This window comes from Schistocerca piceifrons, chromosome 1 (genome assembly GCF_021461385.2).
Source record: "Schistocerca piceifrons isolate TAMUIC-IGC-003096 chromosome 1, iqSchPice1.1, whole genome shotgun sequence".
Lineage (NCBI taxonomy): Eukaryota > Metazoa > Arthropoda > Insecta > Orthoptera > Acrididae > Schistocerca > Schistocerca piceifrons.
In genome coordinates this window covers 642,175,934-642,198,072 of record NC_060138.1, presented here as the reverse complement: position 1 = coordinate 642,198,072, position 22,139 = coordinate 642,175,934, and the positions used below count along the sequence as shown (strand labels likewise).

The 22,139-nt window shown below is 42.7% G+C and overlaps 1 protein-coding gene across 1 annotated transcript in view; it reads left to right on the top strand.

Annotated features, from left to right (window-relative positions):
• Positions 1-22,139, top strand: part of LOC124805095 (E3 ubiquitin-protein ligase TRIM23-like) — a 73,756-nt gene that overhangs the window by 10,533 nt on the left and 41,084 nt on the right. Inside the window, exons 6-7 of the mRNA XM_047265538.1 lie at positions 14,855-14,963; positions 17,644-17,855. Of these exons, the coding sequence (XP_047121494.1) occupies positions 14,855-14,963; positions 17,644-17,855 (321 nt within the window). The remainder of the gene's footprint in view (positions 1-14,854; positions 14,964-17,643; positions 17,856-22,139) is intronic.

The following is a 22,139-nucleotide window of genomic DNA, read 5'->3' as shown; positions in this document are numbered from 1 at the left end:
TGCTTAATAATGAGTCCTGTGAGGTGAAGAGTAGTTCTCAGCTGGTATCAGTCACATTAGACACTGAAACCATTCTGTGAAATAAATGTATAACATTACCTTTTATTTTCTTGGGGGGGGAAAAAAAAAAAATCATAGAGGACATGACTGAGAAGAACCTACAGAATGACTTCATTTATTCACGACTAGTTCCAATAATACTCTCGGATTCTAGTCAGTGTAAACCTGTCACTCCATGTGAATGTGGCCTGTTGTATGTGGTTCAGACTAATCAGATAATTAAGGAAAGATGCAAAGAACATTAATAACACACTTGACTACAACTACTAAGCAAACCAGCTGTTGCTAAGCACTGCCTCAGATATAATCAGGAAATGAAATTTTGTGGGACACTGTAATTAACCCTTAAGATTTCCATGAGTGTGCTCTTTGCAGCTTTTACACTGCAATTAGTATTACATTTTTATCCTTAGGAAAAATAATTTTTATGTAATTGCTAGCTGCATTATAATCAAGAAAACACAGCATGACATTACATGTCTCTGTACAAATAATCTTTTATTTATTCCTTGCCTTCACTATTAACTATCATTGTCATTATAAGGTGCCATATTATTTGTTTCCTTCATGGGTTTTTGTAATTATATTAGTTTATTGCACTGATTCACATGAAAAGAAAGTGCAAGAGAACAAATTAGGAAAGGGAGTGCTCATAAACTCCCACTCCTGTTTATGATTGTGAATAAATTAGTCAACTTCCATCTGCAGCTCATTTTCACATTGCACAAATTTTGTAGCTGTGACACTATGTTTCTTTCTTGTAATATTTCTTGCATTTTACACTTTCTCTTTTTATTCTGTTGTTTTTATGCCTGCCACATATGTAACAAATTCCATACTTTATGAGTACCTTGGTCTGCTCTTTTTTGTGCCTATACTTGGTCAAGAAGGCATAAATATCTTGGGAAGTATTTGAAGTAACACTCATTGATTCAAATCTTCTTCCATCAAGCCAAGAACAAGATGTTAAAAAAAGATTCGTCTTCTTTCTTTAGTACCAATGTTGTTGAATTTGAAAGTAATGTTTGCATTTATCCCAGTAATATCTAGGTGTCTGTAGGAAATTGCAAGTGGCCATTTTTTCATAATTCTGGAAGTGCTGTTTGATGAGCACATATGTTATAGTGTCTACTCCTTTGGTAAATTTCAGTCCAGATTCACTCTCGATTTCTTAGTCTCTTGACGTATTACATTTGTACTGTGCATTGTTGATAAAAAAAAACAGTTTTGTTCTTTTTGGGAACAGTTGCGGCCATACAAAAATCCTCTTGAAATCCAAAGAGGCATGATTATTTTATTTAATTTAATTTATTTTAATTTTATTCATGATTCCCAAGGAAGTCAGTCCTTTGCTGAGGGGATTTTCAGCCAGATGGCAGTTACTGTAGTAATTATCAGTTGTACAATTTCTGATTGTTTTCTCAGTTGGTATCACTGATGTTTTTACAGTGGCATCAAGCTCGTTAGACTTCACTTAGGGCCCTGGCACCTGCTTGTTACAGTAAATTTCAAAGTTTAGAGTATAAAATGTTCTGGCATCACACAAGGCATAAACCTTGATCCCATATTTTGCAGGCTTATTAGGGCTGTACTGAGTGATCAAGACACTTGTCAACAAATTCTTGACCTGAGCCTCAAATAGGTGCTAGTTTATCGCTTTGTTTTCTCTCATTCTGGTTGCCCAGGTATTAAACATAAGTGCTCGAAGCAGAAAGTGAAAGATGTATAGTTGAAGAGAGCTCAGTAAACAATCATTCATGTGCTATCTGAATCTAACAGTTCTCAGCAACTTGTGTGTCCTCCTTTTTTATATGTGTTAGATATAGTGCACAAAAATAGCCTTTATCTCTGGTTTTGTGGTGTCTGCAGTATTGTTCTCTGAAATACTGAACCTCAGTTCTTTTACTATTTTGAATGGGTCAGTTTGTATTTTCCACAAAGTTGTCATCATCTCATCAATAAGAAATCGGTGAAACACATCAATTTCTTTTTCTGTAATTTTAGCACTTCTTTTGGACCTGGAAAAACTTTTAGGATATTCTTGAATTTGATTTTAGAAGAAGGAGGGAGTGGTCCATACATCCAAAGAGGTTTTTCTTCTTTTCCTATGTAAGAATCAGCAGTTGTCTTGTGACAGCCAGAGCGAGAGCACCAGCAGCAGCGAGTACTGTTTGTATAAAGCGTTTATTTTGCATTTTGTCTACGACCATCCACTAAGGAAGGGATTCTATTTGTGTTTATCTGCTCTGCATAGTAACTAACAGTTCTTGATAAAACTTTACATAGTTTTCGTGTTAGATTTCTTAGTGTTTTCTTGATCGTTTAGAACAGAAAGCGCCCTAAAACCGTCTTTTGTTTGTTTCGCGGCCGTTAGCCACTAGTCACTTGAATCAGCAGTTGTCTTGTGACAGCCAGAGCGAGAGCACCAGCAGCAGCGAGTACTGTTTGTATAAAGCGTTTTTGTACTTATTTGCTGCGCTTAGCTTTTAAATAGTTTTTCTGGGAAAACCTAGCGTAGTTTTCGCGTCTCGTATTTCAGTGAGTGTTTCTTGATTATCAGAGTAGCTCATCAGAAGATTATCTTGGGAATTTGTCACCGTATAGAGTAGGGTAAACATAGTCATGTGTAGGGACTGTGGTTGTTGTGAGCGGACGCAAGGAGAATTGGCCACTCTTCGGGGGCAGGTGGAGGCTTTGTCTGTTAGGCTCATCGAGCTCGAGGCGCAGGCGTCGGCTCGTAGTGGCGTTGGGGCAACTGTGGTGAGACCTATGCCTACTTCGGTGGCCTTGGAATCACATGGAACCCCTGATGTCGCTGCGTCTTCCGGCAGTGAGCATCTTACCGGTCAGCCATCACTCCAGGGTGAATGGCGGACAGTGGTGGGCTCGCGCGTGCCTGGCCGAAAGGCAAAGGTGGGATCTGGCCGCGTGGCAGCTACCTTACCCCTTTCCAACAGGTACGGGGTGCTTCCTAGTGGTGATGACATCGTTTGCGAGCCACCACAGGATGCCTCGCCTGTTGGGCCAGTGGCCGATTCTCCGGCAAGGTCCCGACAGTCACAGAGGGCGGGCCTATTAGTTATAGGGAGCTCCAACGTTAGGCGGGTTATGGAGCCCCTCAGGAAAATAGCGGGTAGGTCGGGGAAGAATGCCAGTGTGCACTCGGTGTGCTTGCCGGGGGGTCTCGTCCGTAATGTGGAGAAGGCCCTTCCGGCAGCTATTGAACGCACTGGGTGTGACCGGCTGCAGATAGTAGCACATGTCGGAACGAATGACGCCTGCCGCTTGGGTTCTGAGGCCATCCTTGGTTCCTTCCGGCGGCTGGCTGATTTGGTGAAGACAACCAGCATCGCACGCGGAGTGCAAGCTGAGCTTAATATCTGCAGCATAGTGCCTAGAGTTGATCGCGGTCCTCTGGTTTGGAGCCGTGTGGAGGGTCTAAACCAGAGGCTCAGACGACTCTGCGACTATAATGGTTGCAAATTCATTGACCTCCGTTATTGGGTGGAGAACTGTAGGGCCCCCCTAGACAGGTCAGGCGTGCACTACACACCGGAAGCAGCTACTAGGGTAGCAGAGTACGTGTGGCGTGCACACGAGGGTTTTTTAGGTTAGAGGGACCCCCCCTTGGGCGAAACGATAAAATACCTGACGGCTTACCAGAGAGGACATTATCATCGTTGATAAAGAACGTCCGTCCTCAGAGACCAAAAACAGGAAAAGTTAACGTAATATTGGTAAACTGCAGGAGTATCCAGGGCAAGGTTCCTGAATTAGTATCTCTTATTGAAGGAAATAGTGCGCATATAGTATTAGGAACGGAAAGTTGGTTAAAACCGGAAGTGAACAGTAACGAAATCCTAGACACAGAATGGAATATATACCGCAAGGATAGGATAAACGCCAATGGTGGAGGAGTATTTATAGCAGTAAAGAATTCAATAATATCCAGTGAAGTTATTAGCGAATGCGAATGTGAAATAATCTGGGTTAAGTTAAGTATCAAAGGTGGGTCAGATATGATAGTCGGATGCTTCTATAGACCACCTGCATCAGCAACCGTAGTAGTTGAGCGCCTCAGAGAGAACCTGCAGAACGTCGTGAAGAAGTTTCGTGATCATACTATTGTAATAGGGGGAGACTTCAATCTACCAGGTATAGAATGGGATAGTCACACAATCAGAACTGGAGCCAGGGACAGAGACTCTTGTGACATTATCCTGACTGCCTTGTCCGAGAATTACTTCGAGCAGATAGTTAGAGAACCAACTCGTGAAGCTAACGTTTTAGACCTCATAGCAACAAATAGACCGGAACTTTTCGACTCCGTGAATGTAGAAGAGGGTATCAGTGATCATAAGTCAGTGGTTGCATCAATGACTACAAGTGTAATAAGAAATGCCAAGAAAGGAACGAAAATATATTTGCTAACACGAGTGATAGGGCACAAATCGCAGAATATCTGAGTGACCACCATCAAACGTTCATTTCTGAGGAAGAGGATGTGGAACAAAAATGGAAAAAATTCAGAAACATCGTCCAGTACGCCGTAGATAAGTTCGTACCGACTAAGGTCCAAAGCGAGGGGAAAGATCCACCGTGGTATAACAATCATGTACGAAAGGTACTACGGAAACAAAGAAAGCTTCATCATAGGTTTAAGAGTAGTCGAATCATAGCTGATAAGGAAAAGCTGAACGAAGCGAAAAAGAGCGTAAAGAGAGCAATGAGAGAAGCATTTAACGAATTCGTACATAAAACATTGGCAAACAATCTAAACAAGAACCCTAAAAAGTTTTGGTCATATGTAAAATCGGTAAGCGGATCTAAATCCCCTATTCAGTCACTCGTTGACCACGATGGCACCGAAACAGAGGACGACCGAAGAAAGGCAGAAATACTGAATTCAGTGTTCCGAAACTGTTTCACTGCGGAAAATCGTAACACGGTCCCTGACTTCAGCCGTCGCACGGACGCCAAAATGGAAAATATTGAAATAAACGATATCGGAATTGAAAAACAACTGCTATCACTTAGTAGCGGAAAAGCATCTGGACCAGACGAGATACCCTCAAGATTCTACAGTGATTATGCTAAAGAACTTGCCCCCTTTCTATCAGCAATTTATCGTAGATCGCTGGAAGAACGTAAAGTACCTAGCGACTGGAAGAAAGCGCAGGTCGTTCCCATTTTCAAGAAGGGTCATAAATCAGATGCGAATAATTATAGGCCTATTTCGCTTACGTCAATCTGTTGTAGAATAATGGAACATGTTTTGTGTTCTCGTATTATGACGTTCTTAGATAATACAAATCTCCTTCATCATAACCAACATGGATTCCGCAAACAGAGATCATGTGAAACTCAGCTCGCCCTATTTGCCCAAGAAATTCACAGTGCCGTAGACACTGGCAAGCAGATTGATGCCGTATTCCTGGACTTCAGGAAGGCATTTGATACGGTTCCGCACTTACGTTTAGTGAAAAAAATACGAGCTTACGGAATATCGGACCAGGTTTGTGATTGGATTCAGGATTTCCTAGAAGAAAGAACGCAACATGTCATTCTTAACGGTTCAAAATCTGCAGATGTAGAGGTAATTTCGGGAGTACCGCAGGGAAGCGTGATAGGACCTTTATTGTTTACAATATACATAAATGACTTAGTTGACAACATCGGTAGCTCCGTGAGGCTATTTGCAGATGACACGGTTGTCTACAAGAAAGTAGCAACATCAGAAGACTCGTACGTACTCCAGGAGGACCTGCAGAGGATTAATGCATGGTGCGACAGCTGGCAGCTTTCCCTAAACGTAGATAAATGTAATATAATGCGCATACATAGGGGCAGAAATCCATTCCAGTACGATTATGCCATAGGTGGTAAATCATTGGAAGCGGTAACGACCGTAAAATACTTAGGAGTTACTATCCGGAGCGATCTGAAGTGGAATGATCACATAAAACAAATAGTGGGAAAAGCAGGCGCCAGGTTGAGATTCATAGGAAGAATTCTAAGAAAATGTGACCCATCGACGAAAGAAGTAGCTTATAAAACGCTTGTTCGTCCGATTCTTGAGTATTGCTCATCAGTATGGGACCCTTACCAGGTTGGATTAATAGAAGAGATAGACATGATCCAGCGAAAAGCGCGCGATTCGTCATGGGGACATTTAGTCAGCGCGAGAGCGTTACGGAGATGCTGAACAAGCTCCAGTGGCGGACACTTCAAGAAAGGCGTTACGCAATACGGAGAGGTTTATTATTGAAATTACGAGAGAGCACATTCCGGGAAGAGATGGGCAACATATTACTACCGCCCACATATATCTCGCGTAATGATCACAACGAAAAGATCCGAGAAATTAGAGCAAATACGGAGACTTACAAGCAGTCGTTCTTCCCACGCACAATTCGTGAATGGAACAGGGAAGGGGGGATCAGATAGTGGTACAATAAGTACCCTCCGCCACACACCGTAAGGTGGCTAGCGGAGTATAGATGTAGATGTAGATGTAGATCTGCTTGTTGTCACTCCTTTTCAGCCATGTGGACATCTGTTCCCTCTGTTGATTGTTCAGTCACTACTGTGTTTTTTTGGTCTTCAATTACTTCCTCTTCCAACACAAATTCACATGAATCCAACAATTCTGATAATTCTTCTTCTGAAAATTCTTGTAATACTTCCTCATAGTCTTCATGATGTACCCTTTCACAGTGTCTCTAAAATGCCTACTTTTTCTCCATTTCCACACTATTATGAGACTTAATGAAACCTGTTTGTAAAAGTACCAGAACATATTGTTGCAAAATTATATCAGATAGTTTTAAAATAATGAAAATTGATATGAGAACTTTGATACAGTATGAATATTCATTACATACTAAAATAAAGGGAAAGCTATTCAGAATCATGCAACACCCAGAATTGTCTTGGTCTTGAATGTTTCAATCAGCTACTTCGACAAGACCATGACTTCCTAAAATCATGCACACCCAGTATTATCCTGGTCTTGAGTTTATCAGTCAGGCCATGACTTCCTAAAGACATACAACCTGATGAAATGAAATCCATTCTGTCCGAGGTTTTGGCCACCATACCTAAAATAACTTTTTGTCACCCTCCCAATCTTCGCACTACCCTTGCCAGATCCTATGCTCCTTCTGTGCCCATCTCCGTACCCTATGGCTCCTACTCCTTTGACTGTCCCTGCTGCTAGACTTGCCCTATGCACCCTTCTACCACCACGTATTCCAAACCTGTAACTGGCAAAACGTATACTATCAAAGGGAGAGGCACCTGTGAAACGACATGTCATATACCAGCTGTTATTTAAACACTGTTCAGTCTTTTGCATCAGTATGACTACCACCAAATTATCAGTAGGGATGAATGGGCGTAGGCATAGGGTGCACATTGGCAACAGGCAATATTGTGTTGCAGAGCATGCTCTACAATGTGACAATCATGACCATGATGCCTGTTTCACCACATGTGCCATCTGGATTTTTCCTCCACACACCAGTTTCTCAGAACTCCACAGGTGGGAACCAGCACTACAACATGTCCTTGATTCTCGCCACCCACCTGACCTTAATTTATGATAATTCCTTCCATCTCAGCATTTGTTGACAGTAACTACTCCTTTCTTTACTCCATTTTAGTTTTCAACATTTTTCATTTTCTGACTTGTCTATTTTTCAATGACTGCCCTCCCACCTCTGTTACATACAATGCACTTAGCTTTCCTCTCTTATTAACTCGTCCACGATGTTTTAGTAGTTATCTTTGTCGTACATATTACACAGTCTTCTACCTTTAAGCTCTCAGGTTTTCAAATCTTTTCTGGTGCAGTCCCCAACAATCAGTTTTTCCTTCTCATCCCATCCGGTAAGTCTCCCCTACCTGGGATTCAGGGTGACTTTTCTGAAATGTACCCCTTTCCCTAAAGCTCTCCAGTCTCCTTCAGCCCTCTCCCTTCCCATTCAACTCTTCTGCCAGAAGAAGGAGCCACTGGCTCCGAAAGCCTGTAAACATTAAATACTTGTGTGTGTGTGTGTGTGTGTGTTTTCCCCTGCCGCCAGTTGGTGAGTGGATTTTTTTTATCTATCAATTTCTATTATATTATCAATAACTGATTATTTTCGTTGCCATAAAATAAAAGAAAGGTTGTCTTGAAGCAAAAGAAACTTGCAAGTATAGAAAATACTTACATCACAAGGCACATGGCAGCAAACACACCACAAACACAACAGTCACATTCCTAACAAGAATAGCGACCAAACTGCTGTAAGAATTAATTGTACAAATGTAGTAAGTGATAACACATGTTATGAATAAAAAAATCGTATTTGGATGTACACTCAACTCTAACACTATCTGTGAGACTAACAAAAACTAAGTCCTATGGTTAACTGCTAGGCGCACTCACCGAAGGGCTAAGGAGGTCACTGAAATAGAGATGTTAGAAGACCTAAAAAACTCTGGATGTCACATTAAACACCTTTCAGCTGTCTAGTTTCCAACCTTATTTTGTTTGGCAACCAGTTTCAACATTTTAATACATCGTCTTCATGCCCCAGATTGATGTGTAGGAAGATTCCACCTCGGTTGTGATGAATGCAGGGGCCAGCAATACCGGTATTAGTAGATTTTTGTTATAGCAATCACTTCAACCCTCATCTGCGGACTGTTAGATTGGTTGATCATAACTGAGGTAGAATTTTCCTACACATCTGCTGGGGGCCTAAAGATGGCATAGTAAATTGCTGAAACTGGTTTTATATTACATTTAATTGAAAAATTCAAAATAATTATGGAATCTAATATATGAAATTGGTGAAAATAATTAATATTTTATTTTAATTTAATATATAAAGTACATGACCAGATTACAAGATTTTCAGAAGGTGAGCATAAAGTAAAACACCCTCCCCCTCTCACCCCTCCTGGTATTGCGAGGGTTAGACAACATATACTGAAGAAGCATACCCATTTTGCCATTAAAAAATTTGTGCTTTATAAAGCACAAAGCATTTATATTCTAGATAACATTGTCTACAATGGTACAGCCACACACACACAATCTGAAAATGCTGATTGGGGAAAATCAGGCAATGTTGTGGTGAGAGAATTTTTGAAATACACAAGCAGCAGAAGATACCAGTGGGGAAATTCCACTTGGAATTAATCTACCTGATGCTTGATAAATTTCATGGACAAACTTGTAAAACTGAGATCTCGTGGACACCAAAAGAAGAAACTCCAGTTTCATTGCAAAATAAAGGAGGAGATTACTTATGGTTCCTTGAAGCAATGGAAAAAGGAGAGCACCAGAGATGATGTGTAGTGTATCCTGCTGATTCATGTTGAAAAATTACATATATAAGACGAAAATAGTGTGACGTAGCTCATTGCACACACTAAGGAAACATTAGGTTGTTTCAGTAGCTGTGTCTTTTTAAAGGAAAGGAAAATACAAAGAATATAAAGAAAAAAAATCGTGGGTTTTAACTCAGCCAGTAGCAGTCCAAAGCCTGCACCATAAATGAAGATGGGAAACCAAACAGTACTGAGTGTGATGAACTAAAAGAGAAAACAGTGAGCAGAAAGCAGGTAGATGCTCACTGTTGGGTTTTTTTATTATGTGGAACCAAATATAGACATTAATTAGAAACAAACCAATTGACTTTTCACAACATGAGTCACACAAATGTTTTTCTTGCTTAATTCTGTGTCTGGCTATATAAGACACTTTGGTTTTAAACTTCAGTAATAATTTTTTATTTACAGTATGATTACAGTGAGAGTTACGTGCATTTTGTGTCTTCACCATAAACTGCTCACTTTAAAACTATGTATCCTGAAACATGTTTGTCTCACATTAATGAAATTTTAATAGGTTATAGGAACATATATTGACAGCATAAATCTCAAGTTACAGAATGTTTCAATTACAAATATAAACGTAGATATCATTTTACTTAAGTAACTTTTCTCAACGCAGGATAAACTTATAACAGAAATTGTGAAGCTCTCTTTCATGATTATCGCAAACTGCAACCACTGTGATTGTACAGTGTAATATTGATTTCATAAAGAGTATTATTGAAGAGTGCACCATGCTGGAACATCTGGAACATGTGATTCGCCAGTGGCCATAGTCTGCAGCAGTCATCAGGCTGAGTCAGCCATCCACCAGTCAGGCTCACAATACATTCGCCTCTGTCAACCACCTGGACAGGCAAGACACTCAGCCAGACTTTATTAGTCGCTATATTTCCATCTTTTTAGAGATGGTTGCAGGACTCGGCTGTTTGATACAGGATGTCAAATTAAACACTTTTCAGCCATCTAGTTTCCACCTTATTTTATTTGGCAACCAGTTTCAGCATTTTACTATACCATCTTTAGGTCCCCAACAGACGTGTAGGAAAATTCTACCTCGGTTGTGATCAACCAATCTAACAGTCCCCAGATGAGGGTTGAAGTGATTGCTATGATAAAAATCTTCTAATACCGGTATTGCTAGCCCCTGCATTGATCACATCCGAGGTGCAATCTTCCTACACATCAGTCAGGACCATGAAGGTGATGTAGTAAAATGCTAAAACTGGTTGCCAAGTAAAATAAGGTTGGAAAGTAGACAGCTGAAAGGTGTTTAATTTGACATCCAGAGTTTTTTTTTTATTTCTTCTAACATCTTTATTTCAGTGGACTCCTTAACCCTTCAGTGAGTGCGCTTAGCAGTTATCCGTAGGACTTAGTTTTCTGTTAGTCTCACAGATAGTGTTATAGTTGAGTGCATATCCAAGTACGATTTTGTTATTCATGACATATGCTATCACTTACTGTATTTGTACAATTAATACAGGTGAAAGCTGTAGTGTTTTCCAGTATCACAAAGAAGAGCAGCTAATGACAGCATTGGCAGCAATGTTGTTCAGCATCAAGTTTTCTTGCTGGTGAGAATGTTTACCTGCTCCCGTGCCCAGGCGTAGATGTATGCCCTTAGCTGTCAAGCCATCCTACCTGCTGCGCATAAGTTAATGCCTGTAGCCATCACGATGTTCTACCAGCTGATTGTAGGTGTACAGCTGTAGCCATCTCTGTGCTTTCTTTGCCAGGCATACATGTAAACAAAGCTTGGAATTCAGCACTCAGTTTATTAAGATGTCACTGGCCATTTCATCCAACAAATCTGAAAAGTGAAGAGAGAATATGTGTTTCATGGAGTAACAGTACAGGCTCCGAACAAACAAGCATCAAAGGAAATTGTTAGCACTGGGAGCTGAACTTGGCTATGTATAGCAATGCAATGCCAACAATATAGTCTAGTTGGAATACAGGCACTGAGTATGTATAGCATATCACAACACCTGAAGAAGATGATTGGGTTGGTCATCACAATATTGAATCTAGAAATGGTATTAATAACTTGACTGGACACCTGAAACACACCATTAATCAGCCATGCTGAGAAAACCTGAGATAATATTTAGTGTGTGTTAAATAATATACAAGCTGTGATCCATAGCAAGATCGGTAACACAAAGCAGATACTGATGAATCTGGTTCATCATATACACTCCTGGAAATGGAAAAAAGAACACATTGACACCGGTGTGTCAGACCCACCATACTTGCTCCGGACACTGCGAGAGGGCTGTACAAGCAATGATCACACGCACGGCACAGCGGACACACCAGGAACCGCGATGTTGGCCGTCGAATGGCGCTAGCTGCGCAGCATTTGTGCACCGCCGCCGTCAGTGTCAGCCAGTTTGCCGTGGCATACGGAGCTCCATCGCAGTCTTTAACACTGGTAGCATGCCGCGACAGCGTGGACGTGAACCGTATGTGCAGTTGACGGACTTTGAGCGAGGGCGTATAGTGGGCATGCGGGAGGCCGGGTGGACGTACCGCCGAATTGCTCAACACGTGGGGCGTGAGGTCTCCACAGTACATCGATGTTGTCGCCAGTGGTCGGCGGAAGGTGCACGTGCCCGTCGACCTGGGACCGGACAGCAGCGACGCACGGATGCACGCCAAGACCGTAGGATCCTACGCAGTGCCGTAGGGGACCGCACCGCCACTTCCCAGCAAATTAGGGACACTGTTGCTCCTGGGGTATCGGCGAGGACCATTCGCAACCGTCTCCATGAAGCTGGGCTACGGTCCCGCACACCATTAGGCCGTCTTCCGCTCACGCCCCAACATCGTGCAGCCCGCCTCCAGTGGTGTCGCGACAGGCGTGAATGGAGGGACGAATGGAGACGTGTCGTCTTCAGCGATGAGAATTCTAAGAAAATGTGACTCATCGACGAAAGAAGTAGCTTACAAAACGCTTGTTCGTCCGATTCTTGAGTATTGCTCATCAGTATGGGACCCTTACCAGGTTGGATTAATAGAAGAGATAGACATGATCCAGCGAAAAGCAGCGCGATTCGTCATGGGGACATTTAGTCAGCGCGAGAGCGTTACGGAGATGCTGAACAAGCTCCAGTGGCGGACACTTCAAGAAGGCGTTACGCAGTACGGAGAGGTTTATTATCGAAATTACGAGAGAGCACATTCCGGGAAGAGATGGGCAACATATTACTACCGTCCACATATATCTCGCGTAATGATCACAACGAAAAGATCCGAGAAATTAGAGCAAATACGGAGACTTACAAGCAGTCGTTCTTCCCACGCACAATTCGTGAATGGAACAGGGAAGGGGGGATCAGATAGTGGTACAATAAGTACCCTCCGCCACACACCGTAAGGTGGCTCGCGGAGTATAGATGTAGATGTAGATGTAGAGTCGCTTCTGCCTTGGTGCCAATGATGGTCGTATGCGTGTTTGGTGCCGTGCAGGTGAGCGCCACAATCAGGACTGCATACGACCGAGGCACACAGGGCCAACACCCGGCATCATGGTGTGGGGAGCGATCTCCTACACTGGCCGTACACCACTGGTGATCGTCGAGGGGACACTGAATAGTGCACGGTACATCCAAACCGTCATCGAACCCATCGTTCTACCATTCCTAGACCGGCAAGGGAACTTGCTGTTCCAACAGGACAATGCACGTCCGCATGTATCCCGTGCCACCCAACGTGCTCTAGAAGGTGTAAGTCAACTACCCTGGCCAGCAAGATCTCCGGATTTGTCCCCCATTGAGCATGTTTGGGACTGGATGAAGCGTCGTCTCACGCGGTCTGCATATCCAGCACGAACGCTGGTCCAACTGAGGCGCCAGGTGGAAATGGCATGGCAAGCCGTTCCACAGGACTACATCCAGCATCTCTACGATCGTCTCCATGGGAGAATAGCAGCCTGCATTGCTGCGAAAGGTGGATATACACTGTACTAGTGCCGACATTGTGCATGCTCTGTTGCCTGTGTCTATGTGCCTGTGGTTCTGTCAGTGTGATCATGTGATGTATCTGACCCCAGGAATGTGTCAATAAAGTTTCCCCTTCCTGGGCCAATGAATTCACGGTGTTCTTATTTCAATTTCCAGGAGTGTATGTGCTCTAAACACTTTAATTCTAGTAACAGCAACATAGAGCTTGAGATAGGGATTTACTTTCCAGCATCTGCTTGGGTCATGACTTGTGCTGAATCTTAGTTCTGTGTATACTATCCAGATTCACATTTAGTTTTTTTTTTCTTCCCCCCCCCCCCCCCCCCCCCCAAATGCTGAGACAGTACCTTTGAAAAGGACATGGTCAGTTTCCTTCCCCATTCCGAGCTCGAGCTCTGTTTTTTGTGATCTCTCTTCCTTCCTTCGTTTGTACTTAATTTTGTGTTCCTATCTCTTTGTCTACTTTTCTTTTTATCATCTATAAACTTTCTTTTCCCTTTTATTCATATCTTCATATTTTATCTATATGTTTACAACATGTTTCAGTACTACTAAACACATCACTATCACTAGAATGAAATTTTCACTCTACAGCGGAGTGTGCGCTAATATGAAACTTCCTGACAGATTAAAACTGTGTGCCGGACCGAGACTCGAACTCTGGACCTTTGCCTTTCGCGGGAAAGTGCTCTACCGACTGAGCTACCCAAGCACGACTCACGCCCCATCCTCACAGCTTTAATTCCACCAGTACCTCATCTCCTGCCTTCCAAACTTCACAGAAGCTGTCCTGCGAAACTTGCAGAACTAGCACTCCTGGAAGAAAGGATATTGCGGAGACATGGCTTAGCCGCAGCCTGGGGGATGTTTCTAGAATGAAATTTTCACTCTGTAGCAGAGTGTGCGCTGATATGAATCTTCCTGGCAGATTAAAACTATGTGCCAGACCAAGACTCGAACTCAGGACCTTTGCCTTTCGCGGGCAAGTGCTCTACCGACTGAGCTTTCTTCCAGGAGTGCTAGTTCTGCAAGGTTCGCAGTAGAGCTTCTGTGAAGTTTGGAAGGTAGGAGACGAGGTACTGACGGAATTAAAGCTGTGAGGATGGGGCGTGAGTCGTGCTTGGGTAGCTCAGTCGGTAGAGCACTTTCCCGTGAAAGTCAAAGGTCCCGAGTTCGAGTCTCGGTCCGGCACACAGTTTTAATCTGCCAGGAAGTTTCACATCACTATCACTTTTATTCTCATTTTCAAATGTTTGCACACTGTCTAATTGCCGCCTTCCCTTTTTAGATCCAGAAGATGAAGTCTTTGCTATAGGTATCTTTTAACTGCTACAATCCTGCATGCAACTAGCTCTCTTGTTATTCTGTTTCTTCCCTTTTATATAAATGTGACATTTTGTAAACCACCTTTAATTGCGTATATTTTACTTAATTTGCAGCATGCATTAGTGGAAACAGAAGCAGAAAAGGTACGATCATCTGTCATCACCACAGTTCAGCATATGAGAAAATTCATGGAGGATGTCAGTGAAACAGTTCGTAAGTTAGGTATGTACCACCATTTTCCATAGGATACTTTGTTTCCTGTTGGCATTCTTGTTTTATATTATTTCAGAGATTGTAAACATGCAGTATATATGTATTCCTCTCTGATTGTAGGTCCTGTTAAACTGTCATTATCTTTTCTTCAGGTTTCTTTTATTACCTTGCTGGGTGATTGATCAGCTACCCTAATCTTCCCTCCTTTATAATACTTTATGACCCCTGTCTCAGGTGCTGGCCCTTGCCTCACTGTCTGCCTACCACCACAAACCCAGCTGCACTACCCGGTCACTTCTTGAGTTCTTTGCATTTTGCTGTCCCTTTTAATACATGGTAGTAAATCAGACATCACACTAGACTATTTTGAGACTTCATCAAACAGTCATGTAAAATTCAGTTTTAGACCATTATATGAAATTGGAAACAAACTGATATTTTCCATTGGTGCTGGGGGCCACATGAAATACATGATAAACAGTATTTGTTTGGGCTGATTTCATTGGAATCAACACCAAACTGAAAAAGCAAGTATCTGTCAAAGCACCAGAGGAAATATTTCTGACGGGGGAGGGGGGGCGCTTTTCCTAGCTCCTTCTGCAGAGAGGAAATAGTGATATAGCGATGGGGTTGGCAGGGAGAGGCAGCTTATCTGTACTCTAAGTTGAGAGAGGCAAGAGGAGATACAGGAGAGACATCACTGAGCATAGAAAAATAATCACTAACCAGTGATGGAAAAAGATGATAGAGAGTTACAGACACAATCTGGACAAAACAAGAACAGTCCCCTAAAGGTGGTTTGTTGATCAAAAGCAATAGTCACTTGAGAAAATTGTAAAATTACAAGAAGACAGAATGCCTGGTTAGTACTTCAGCAGAAGAAAATTCAGTACTGCCAATTGACACGTTAAAAGTCGAAAAAGACTCTTCCTAGTTTTTGTAACTGTTAGTTTCTTCCTACTGAAGCAAGAGTAATAAGGTTCAGAAGGAAAGGCAAGTTTGCTAAGACCCAAAGCTAAGAGGGAGCCACCTATTGTGGGCACAGTATGGCTGGCCATATTTATTATCTTCCATAGACTAAATTTCAAGTACTGTAAAGGGAATCCCTTAAAAGCATGGAAAAAAGCTATCCAAGCTTTCAAGACTTTCATGTTCATAGTCAGGGAGGAAATGAAGATAAGATTGGAAACTAGCAATAAGACGGTATGCTTAATATGTTAAATGTATCACACTTTGTATGAAAAGAAATATGATAATGTACAGCATGTAATGATACTTCAGCGCAATCCAACTGTCTCTTAATTATTTTCACCTGATCTCTTATATTGACATGACAGGAAGGACAAGAAAATAGTGCTGATAGATGTAATATGATGTAGGGCATTTTTATTTGCTGGTCTTTCTTTTTACATTTAAATCAGTATTTTGTGAATCACATAGTGATTCATTCCATATCTGAGTAGCTTTGATTCATGTACTGCTACAGGGCTTAAGTAAATGCATAAATGAACTAAACTTTCAAAGCCATTAATATGAGGGTTGGAACTTAATTAGTGGCAACTATTTATTCACAAACGATAACAAAAGTGTTACATGTTTGCACATGTTACTGTCCTTCAAAGTAGCCACCAGCATTGTATAGAACCCTTGCCAGCAATGTGGAATGCATAGTATACCGTTAGCAGAGCCTGTTCTGTTGATGGTGTGAATGGAGCAGTCTACTGCCTGTTGAATCTCTGGAAAAGTTCTGAAGCGAATGCCACAAAAGTAGTTCCTTCATCTTCGGAATCAAATCAAAGTTACAAGGACTTAAGTCTGGGGAGTATATTGGATGGTACAGTACTTCCCAGTCCCATTGACCGAACAGAGCAGCCACAGCTTGCGCCGTATGCGGCCTTGTGTTGTCATGCAAAATGATGGGTGGGTTGCGCAGAAAGTGTCGCCGCTTCTTTCGCAAAGCTGGTCACAGGTGATGCTCCAAAAACGAACAGTAATACTGTGCATTGACGGTCTGCTGTGGAGGAACGTAATGCGTTAGGATAACACCATCACAGTCGTACACGAGAATCACCATAACTTTTGCCACTTTTGTGGCGACCCATAAAGCTTTGCAAAAGAAACGGCGACACTTTCTGCACAACCCACCTATCATTTTGCACGAAAATGCGCGGGCGCATACAGCACAAGCTGTGGCTGCTCTGTTTGGTCGATGGGACTGGGAAGTACTGTACCATCCACCATACTCTCCAGACTTAAGTCTTTGTGACTTTGATTTGATTCTGAAGATGAAGGAACCACTTCATGGCATTCTCTTCAGAACTGTTCCAGAGATTCGACAGGCAGTAGACTGCACCATTCGCACCATCAACAGAATAGGCTCTGCTAACTTTATACTATGCCTTCCACATCACTGGCAACAGGTTCTACACAATGCTGGTGACTACTTTGAAGGACAGTAACAGTTGCAAACATGTAACTCTTTTGTATCAGTTGTGAATGAATAGTTGCCACTATTTAAGTTCCAACCCTCGTAATAAGTGAGTTCATAAAACTAAAAAAGTACACTCATTTTAAAAAGTATTTTGGTTTTGTATTAATGGGGTTTGATCTATTTTGCCCTTAACAACTATTTTGCAGAGTTTTTATGTTACTATACTTTTTAATCCAGTCCATCTCCTTTAAATCACAGAGCATGTGATTCAGCGACTGGATGGTGGAAGTCAGGAAGAACTTGGCACAGCTGAGATTGCCCGTGCCCGCGTTGCTATTTACTTTCAACAGCTGCGAGATGCACTAGATGTACAAGAGGCAGCAGCCATGACAGCTGTTGACACACACATTCGTGAACGTTTATGTTCTCTTCGCCAGTTGCAAGAGGATCTTACAGCCTCACTCTCTCAGGTATATATAAACATAGGTCTTTGCTATTTTTATTTTATGAATTATCACGTGTTGTCATGTTTTAGTAATGTGCACAAGAAACCGACATGCGTATCCACAGTTTATGCAATGATGCGTAATGTGGCATTTTACAGTCACATAGCAAATTAATTTGTAAAAATGGCTACATGCGGAAATTTTATAAGTTATTCTTAGTTTATTTTATTTCATTAATTTCTATCCATCACCTTTTATACATTAAAATAAATAGAAATTCTTCTGTGGGTTAGATGGAGTTGTCAAGGAGAAACTTTCTCAACTTGTACTTTTCTGTCTGTCAGGCATTTTATAACATTGGGCAAGTGATCAGACATTTTTGTTGCAGCATTGTGCACTTCTTTTTGTGCTAAAGACAATCATAACATGGAATAATGAATGTCAATTTTCCTTGTGGTATTGTGATTATGTACATCATAGTCCCTTTTGAACTGTGTTGGATTATTTACAACAGACTTAATGAGGGAATAAATATTCCGTGAAGCAGTGGGCACAATGCCCAGCTCATTAAACAGATGTCTGTGACCTGGTTGTGATTGAGTACAATATATTACAGTATTCTTATACAACATTTTTGAGCAATTAAGACATTCTTTCTTAAAGATGAGTTACCCCATAACATTATTCCATGTGACATTATTGAATGAAAATATGTAAAATATGTCAGTTTACTAATTTGTCTCGCCCCAAGATTTGCTATGATTCGAAGTGCAAATGTGGCTGGATTAACAAGGGAATGGTCCAATAAGACATGTTGAAACCTATCCTGAAATTTTTTCACACAGGAAGAAGACAATGTAAGAAATGCACTGTCAAAATTTTAGCAGCTAAGAGACACTGCAAGTATTAAAAAAATAGCTGAAAATTGCCAAATTTGTAGCGCGCCAGGCAGCGGCGCTGTAGCAACTGCGCATGCGAACTAGGCACTCACACAGCCAACGTCGGCGGTACATTTGTAAACAGGAAACATGACACAACCCAATCATAATTTGTAAGGGACATTTCAGGTTACCATTCATTGATAATTTATCGGACACTACATGCTCTTGAATTAGCCACTCAAGTAACATCTGTTATAAATTATTCAGTTGCTTTTTGCAGTATTGGTAAGTACTGACGATACAGATAAGCTGAATTAATATTTATTGTGCTTTCGTAAGGTACCTGCTAATAGTACCTTTTCTTTTCCTTCCAGTTACACAGTAATGTGGAATCCAATTAACATTCTCAATTTAGCAATGATGAAATATGAAGAATGTGGTTTCCAGCTGGAATCACCTACTTCTCCTGAGAACGTATATATGTGCAGGATGTATACGATCCAGGAGATCCGTGAAAAACCCGGGAATTTTTCCATCCAGCAGAAAACTGGGAAAAATGCGGGAACTTTTTAGAATTCTGGGAATTTTTCATTGTTTTAGTTTTCAGTCAAATTTTTGTAATTTTGGCTGGTAAGAACCAACACTCTAACAAAGGATATTACTGTATCTCGCTACTGCAGAATAATACAGCAGCAACTAAACAAAAATAAAACTTAAGTTGCAAAGGAAATGCACCATATACAACAACAAGACACAGTGCTCATACAAGTGTCTGCCAACAGCAAAATGTTATGTCTGCGTAAGCAGAAAGAACTAACGATCAAAGTCCGAAAACAATTTATCGGACTGTTCAATTAACCAAAACAAATTCTCCAAGTATAACACCAACACAAAACAGTGATCCGTCTTCGAATCAAAACTACATACAAGAATAATATAGAAAACAACTGAAATAATTTACTACTAGTCTCTGCCAGAGACTTCTCTGATATACCAAGCCTAATCCAGAGATCAGTGAGAGGCTTCAAGCCGGGCTGCCGAGGCAGCAGCTATCCACATCTGCTGGCGGTTGATGAACTGCCAATGAAAGGCTGACCGCCGGCCTTTATAGCGCTTCGGTGGATGAGTACCTCGGAACTATTTTCCATTATGTGGTTTGACATGTGGAAATAGTTCTGGGATCTGCAGCGACCTCTTCCTTATGTTTATGTGGGCCAGTAGTGACCTCTGGTGGCTGCTGGTGTCTTTGCTGTGTTGTTGTTGTTGTTGTTGTTGTTGTGGCCATTCATCAATATTGCCTGTCGGTTGTGTAGTGCTTCGGTGTGCCTGCGAAGCGGGCAACCCGCAGCTGCAGGCTGTCAGTTTGGTTGCTGATACTGTAGGCACCGTGCTGTCTGGTGGAGAAGGCCACAGCACAAAATGTGTCAAAGGCTTTAGCATCCAGTGCGCGTTGGTTTGACAATTATTCATATGATTTTGAAAGGCATTCCTGTTGATTTTTGAACATATCCTAAGATGATTTCTGAATGAATCATAAGTTGATTTTTGAAGGCGTGCATAGAGTACATGATGTGTCTGCTAGGGAATCCCCGTTCATCTACATCTACATATATACTTTGCTAGCCACCAAGCGGTGTGTGGCAGAGGGCACTATTCGCGCTAAAGCCATATCCCCCCCCTGTTCCACTTGTGGATTGCGCGAGGGAAAAATGACTGTCTGAACGCCTCAGTACGAGCTCTAATTTCCCTTATCTTTGAATGGTGATCATTGCGCGATACGAAAGTTGGTGGTAATAATATACACTCCTGGAAATTGAAATAAGAACACCGTGAATTCATTGTCCCAGGAAGGGGAAACTTTATTGACACATCCCTGGGGTCAGATACATCACATGATCACACTGACAGAACCACAGGCACATAGACACAGGCAACAGAGCATGCACAATGTCGGCACTAGTACAGTGTATATCCACCTTTCGCAGCAATGCAGGCTGCTATTCTCCCATGGAGACGATCGTAGAGATGCTGGATGTAGTCCTGTGGAACGGCTTGCCATGTCATTTCCACCTGGCGCCTCAGTTGGACCAGCATTCGTGCTGGACGTGCAGACCGCGTGAGACGACGCTTCATCCAGTCCCAAATATGCTCAATGGGGGACAGATCCGGAGATCTTGCTGGCCAGGGTAGTTGACTTACACATTCTAGAGCACGTTGGGTGGCACGGGATACATGCGGACGTGCATTGTCCTGTTGGAACAGCAAGTTCCCTTGCCGGTCTAGGAATGGTAGAACGATGGGTTCGATGACGGTTTGGATGTACCGTGCACTATTCAGTGTCCCCTCGACGATCACCAGTGGTGTACGGCCAGTGTAGGAGATCGCTCCCCACACCATGATGCCGGGTGTTGGCCCTGTGTGCCTCGGTTGTATGCAGTCCTGATTGTGGCGCTCACCTGCACGGCGCCAAACACGCATACGACCATCATTGGCACCAAGGCAGAAGCGACTCTCATCGCTGAAGACGACACGTCTCCATTCGTCCCTCCATTCATGCCTGTCGACACCACTGGAGGCGGGCTGCACGATGTTGGGGCGTGAGCGGAAGACGGCCTAACGGTGTGCGGGACCGTAGCCCAGCTTCATGGAGACGGTTGCGAATGGTCCTCGCTGATACCCCAGGAGCAACAGTGTCCCTAATTTGCTGGGAAGTGGCGGTGCGGTCCCCTACGGCACTGCGTAGGATCCTACGGTCTTGGCGTGCATCCGTGCGTCGCTGCGGTCCGGTCCCAGGTCGACGGGCACGTGCACCTTTCGCCGACCACTGGCGACAACATCGATGTATTGTGGAGACCTCACGCCCCACGTGTTGAGCAATTCGGCGGTACGTCCATCCGGCCTCTCGCATGCCCACTATACGCCCTCGCTCAAAGTCCGTCAACTGCACATACGGTTCACGTCCACGCTGTCGCGGCATGCTACCAGTGTTAAAGACTGCAATGGAGCTCCGTATGCCACGGCAAACTGGCTGACACTGACGGCGGCGGTGCACAAATGCTGCGCAGCTAGCGCCATTCGACGGCCAACACCGCGGTTCCTGGTGTGTCCGCTGTGCCGTGTGTGTGATCATTGCTTGTACAGCCCTCTCGCAGTGTCCGGAGCAAGTATGGTGGGTCTGACACACCGGTGTCAATGTGTTCTTTTTTCCATTTCCAGGAGTGTATTGATCTACATCCCCGGCGAAGATCGGATTTTGGAATTTAGTGAGCAGCCCCTTCCATTTAGCGTGTCGTCTGTCTGCAAGTGTGTCCCACTTCATACTTTCTATAAAATTTGTAACACTCTCGCGATGGCTAAATGTACGTCACAAATTTTGCCGCTCTTCTTTGGACCGTCTCAATCTCTTGAATCGGACCCAACTAATAAG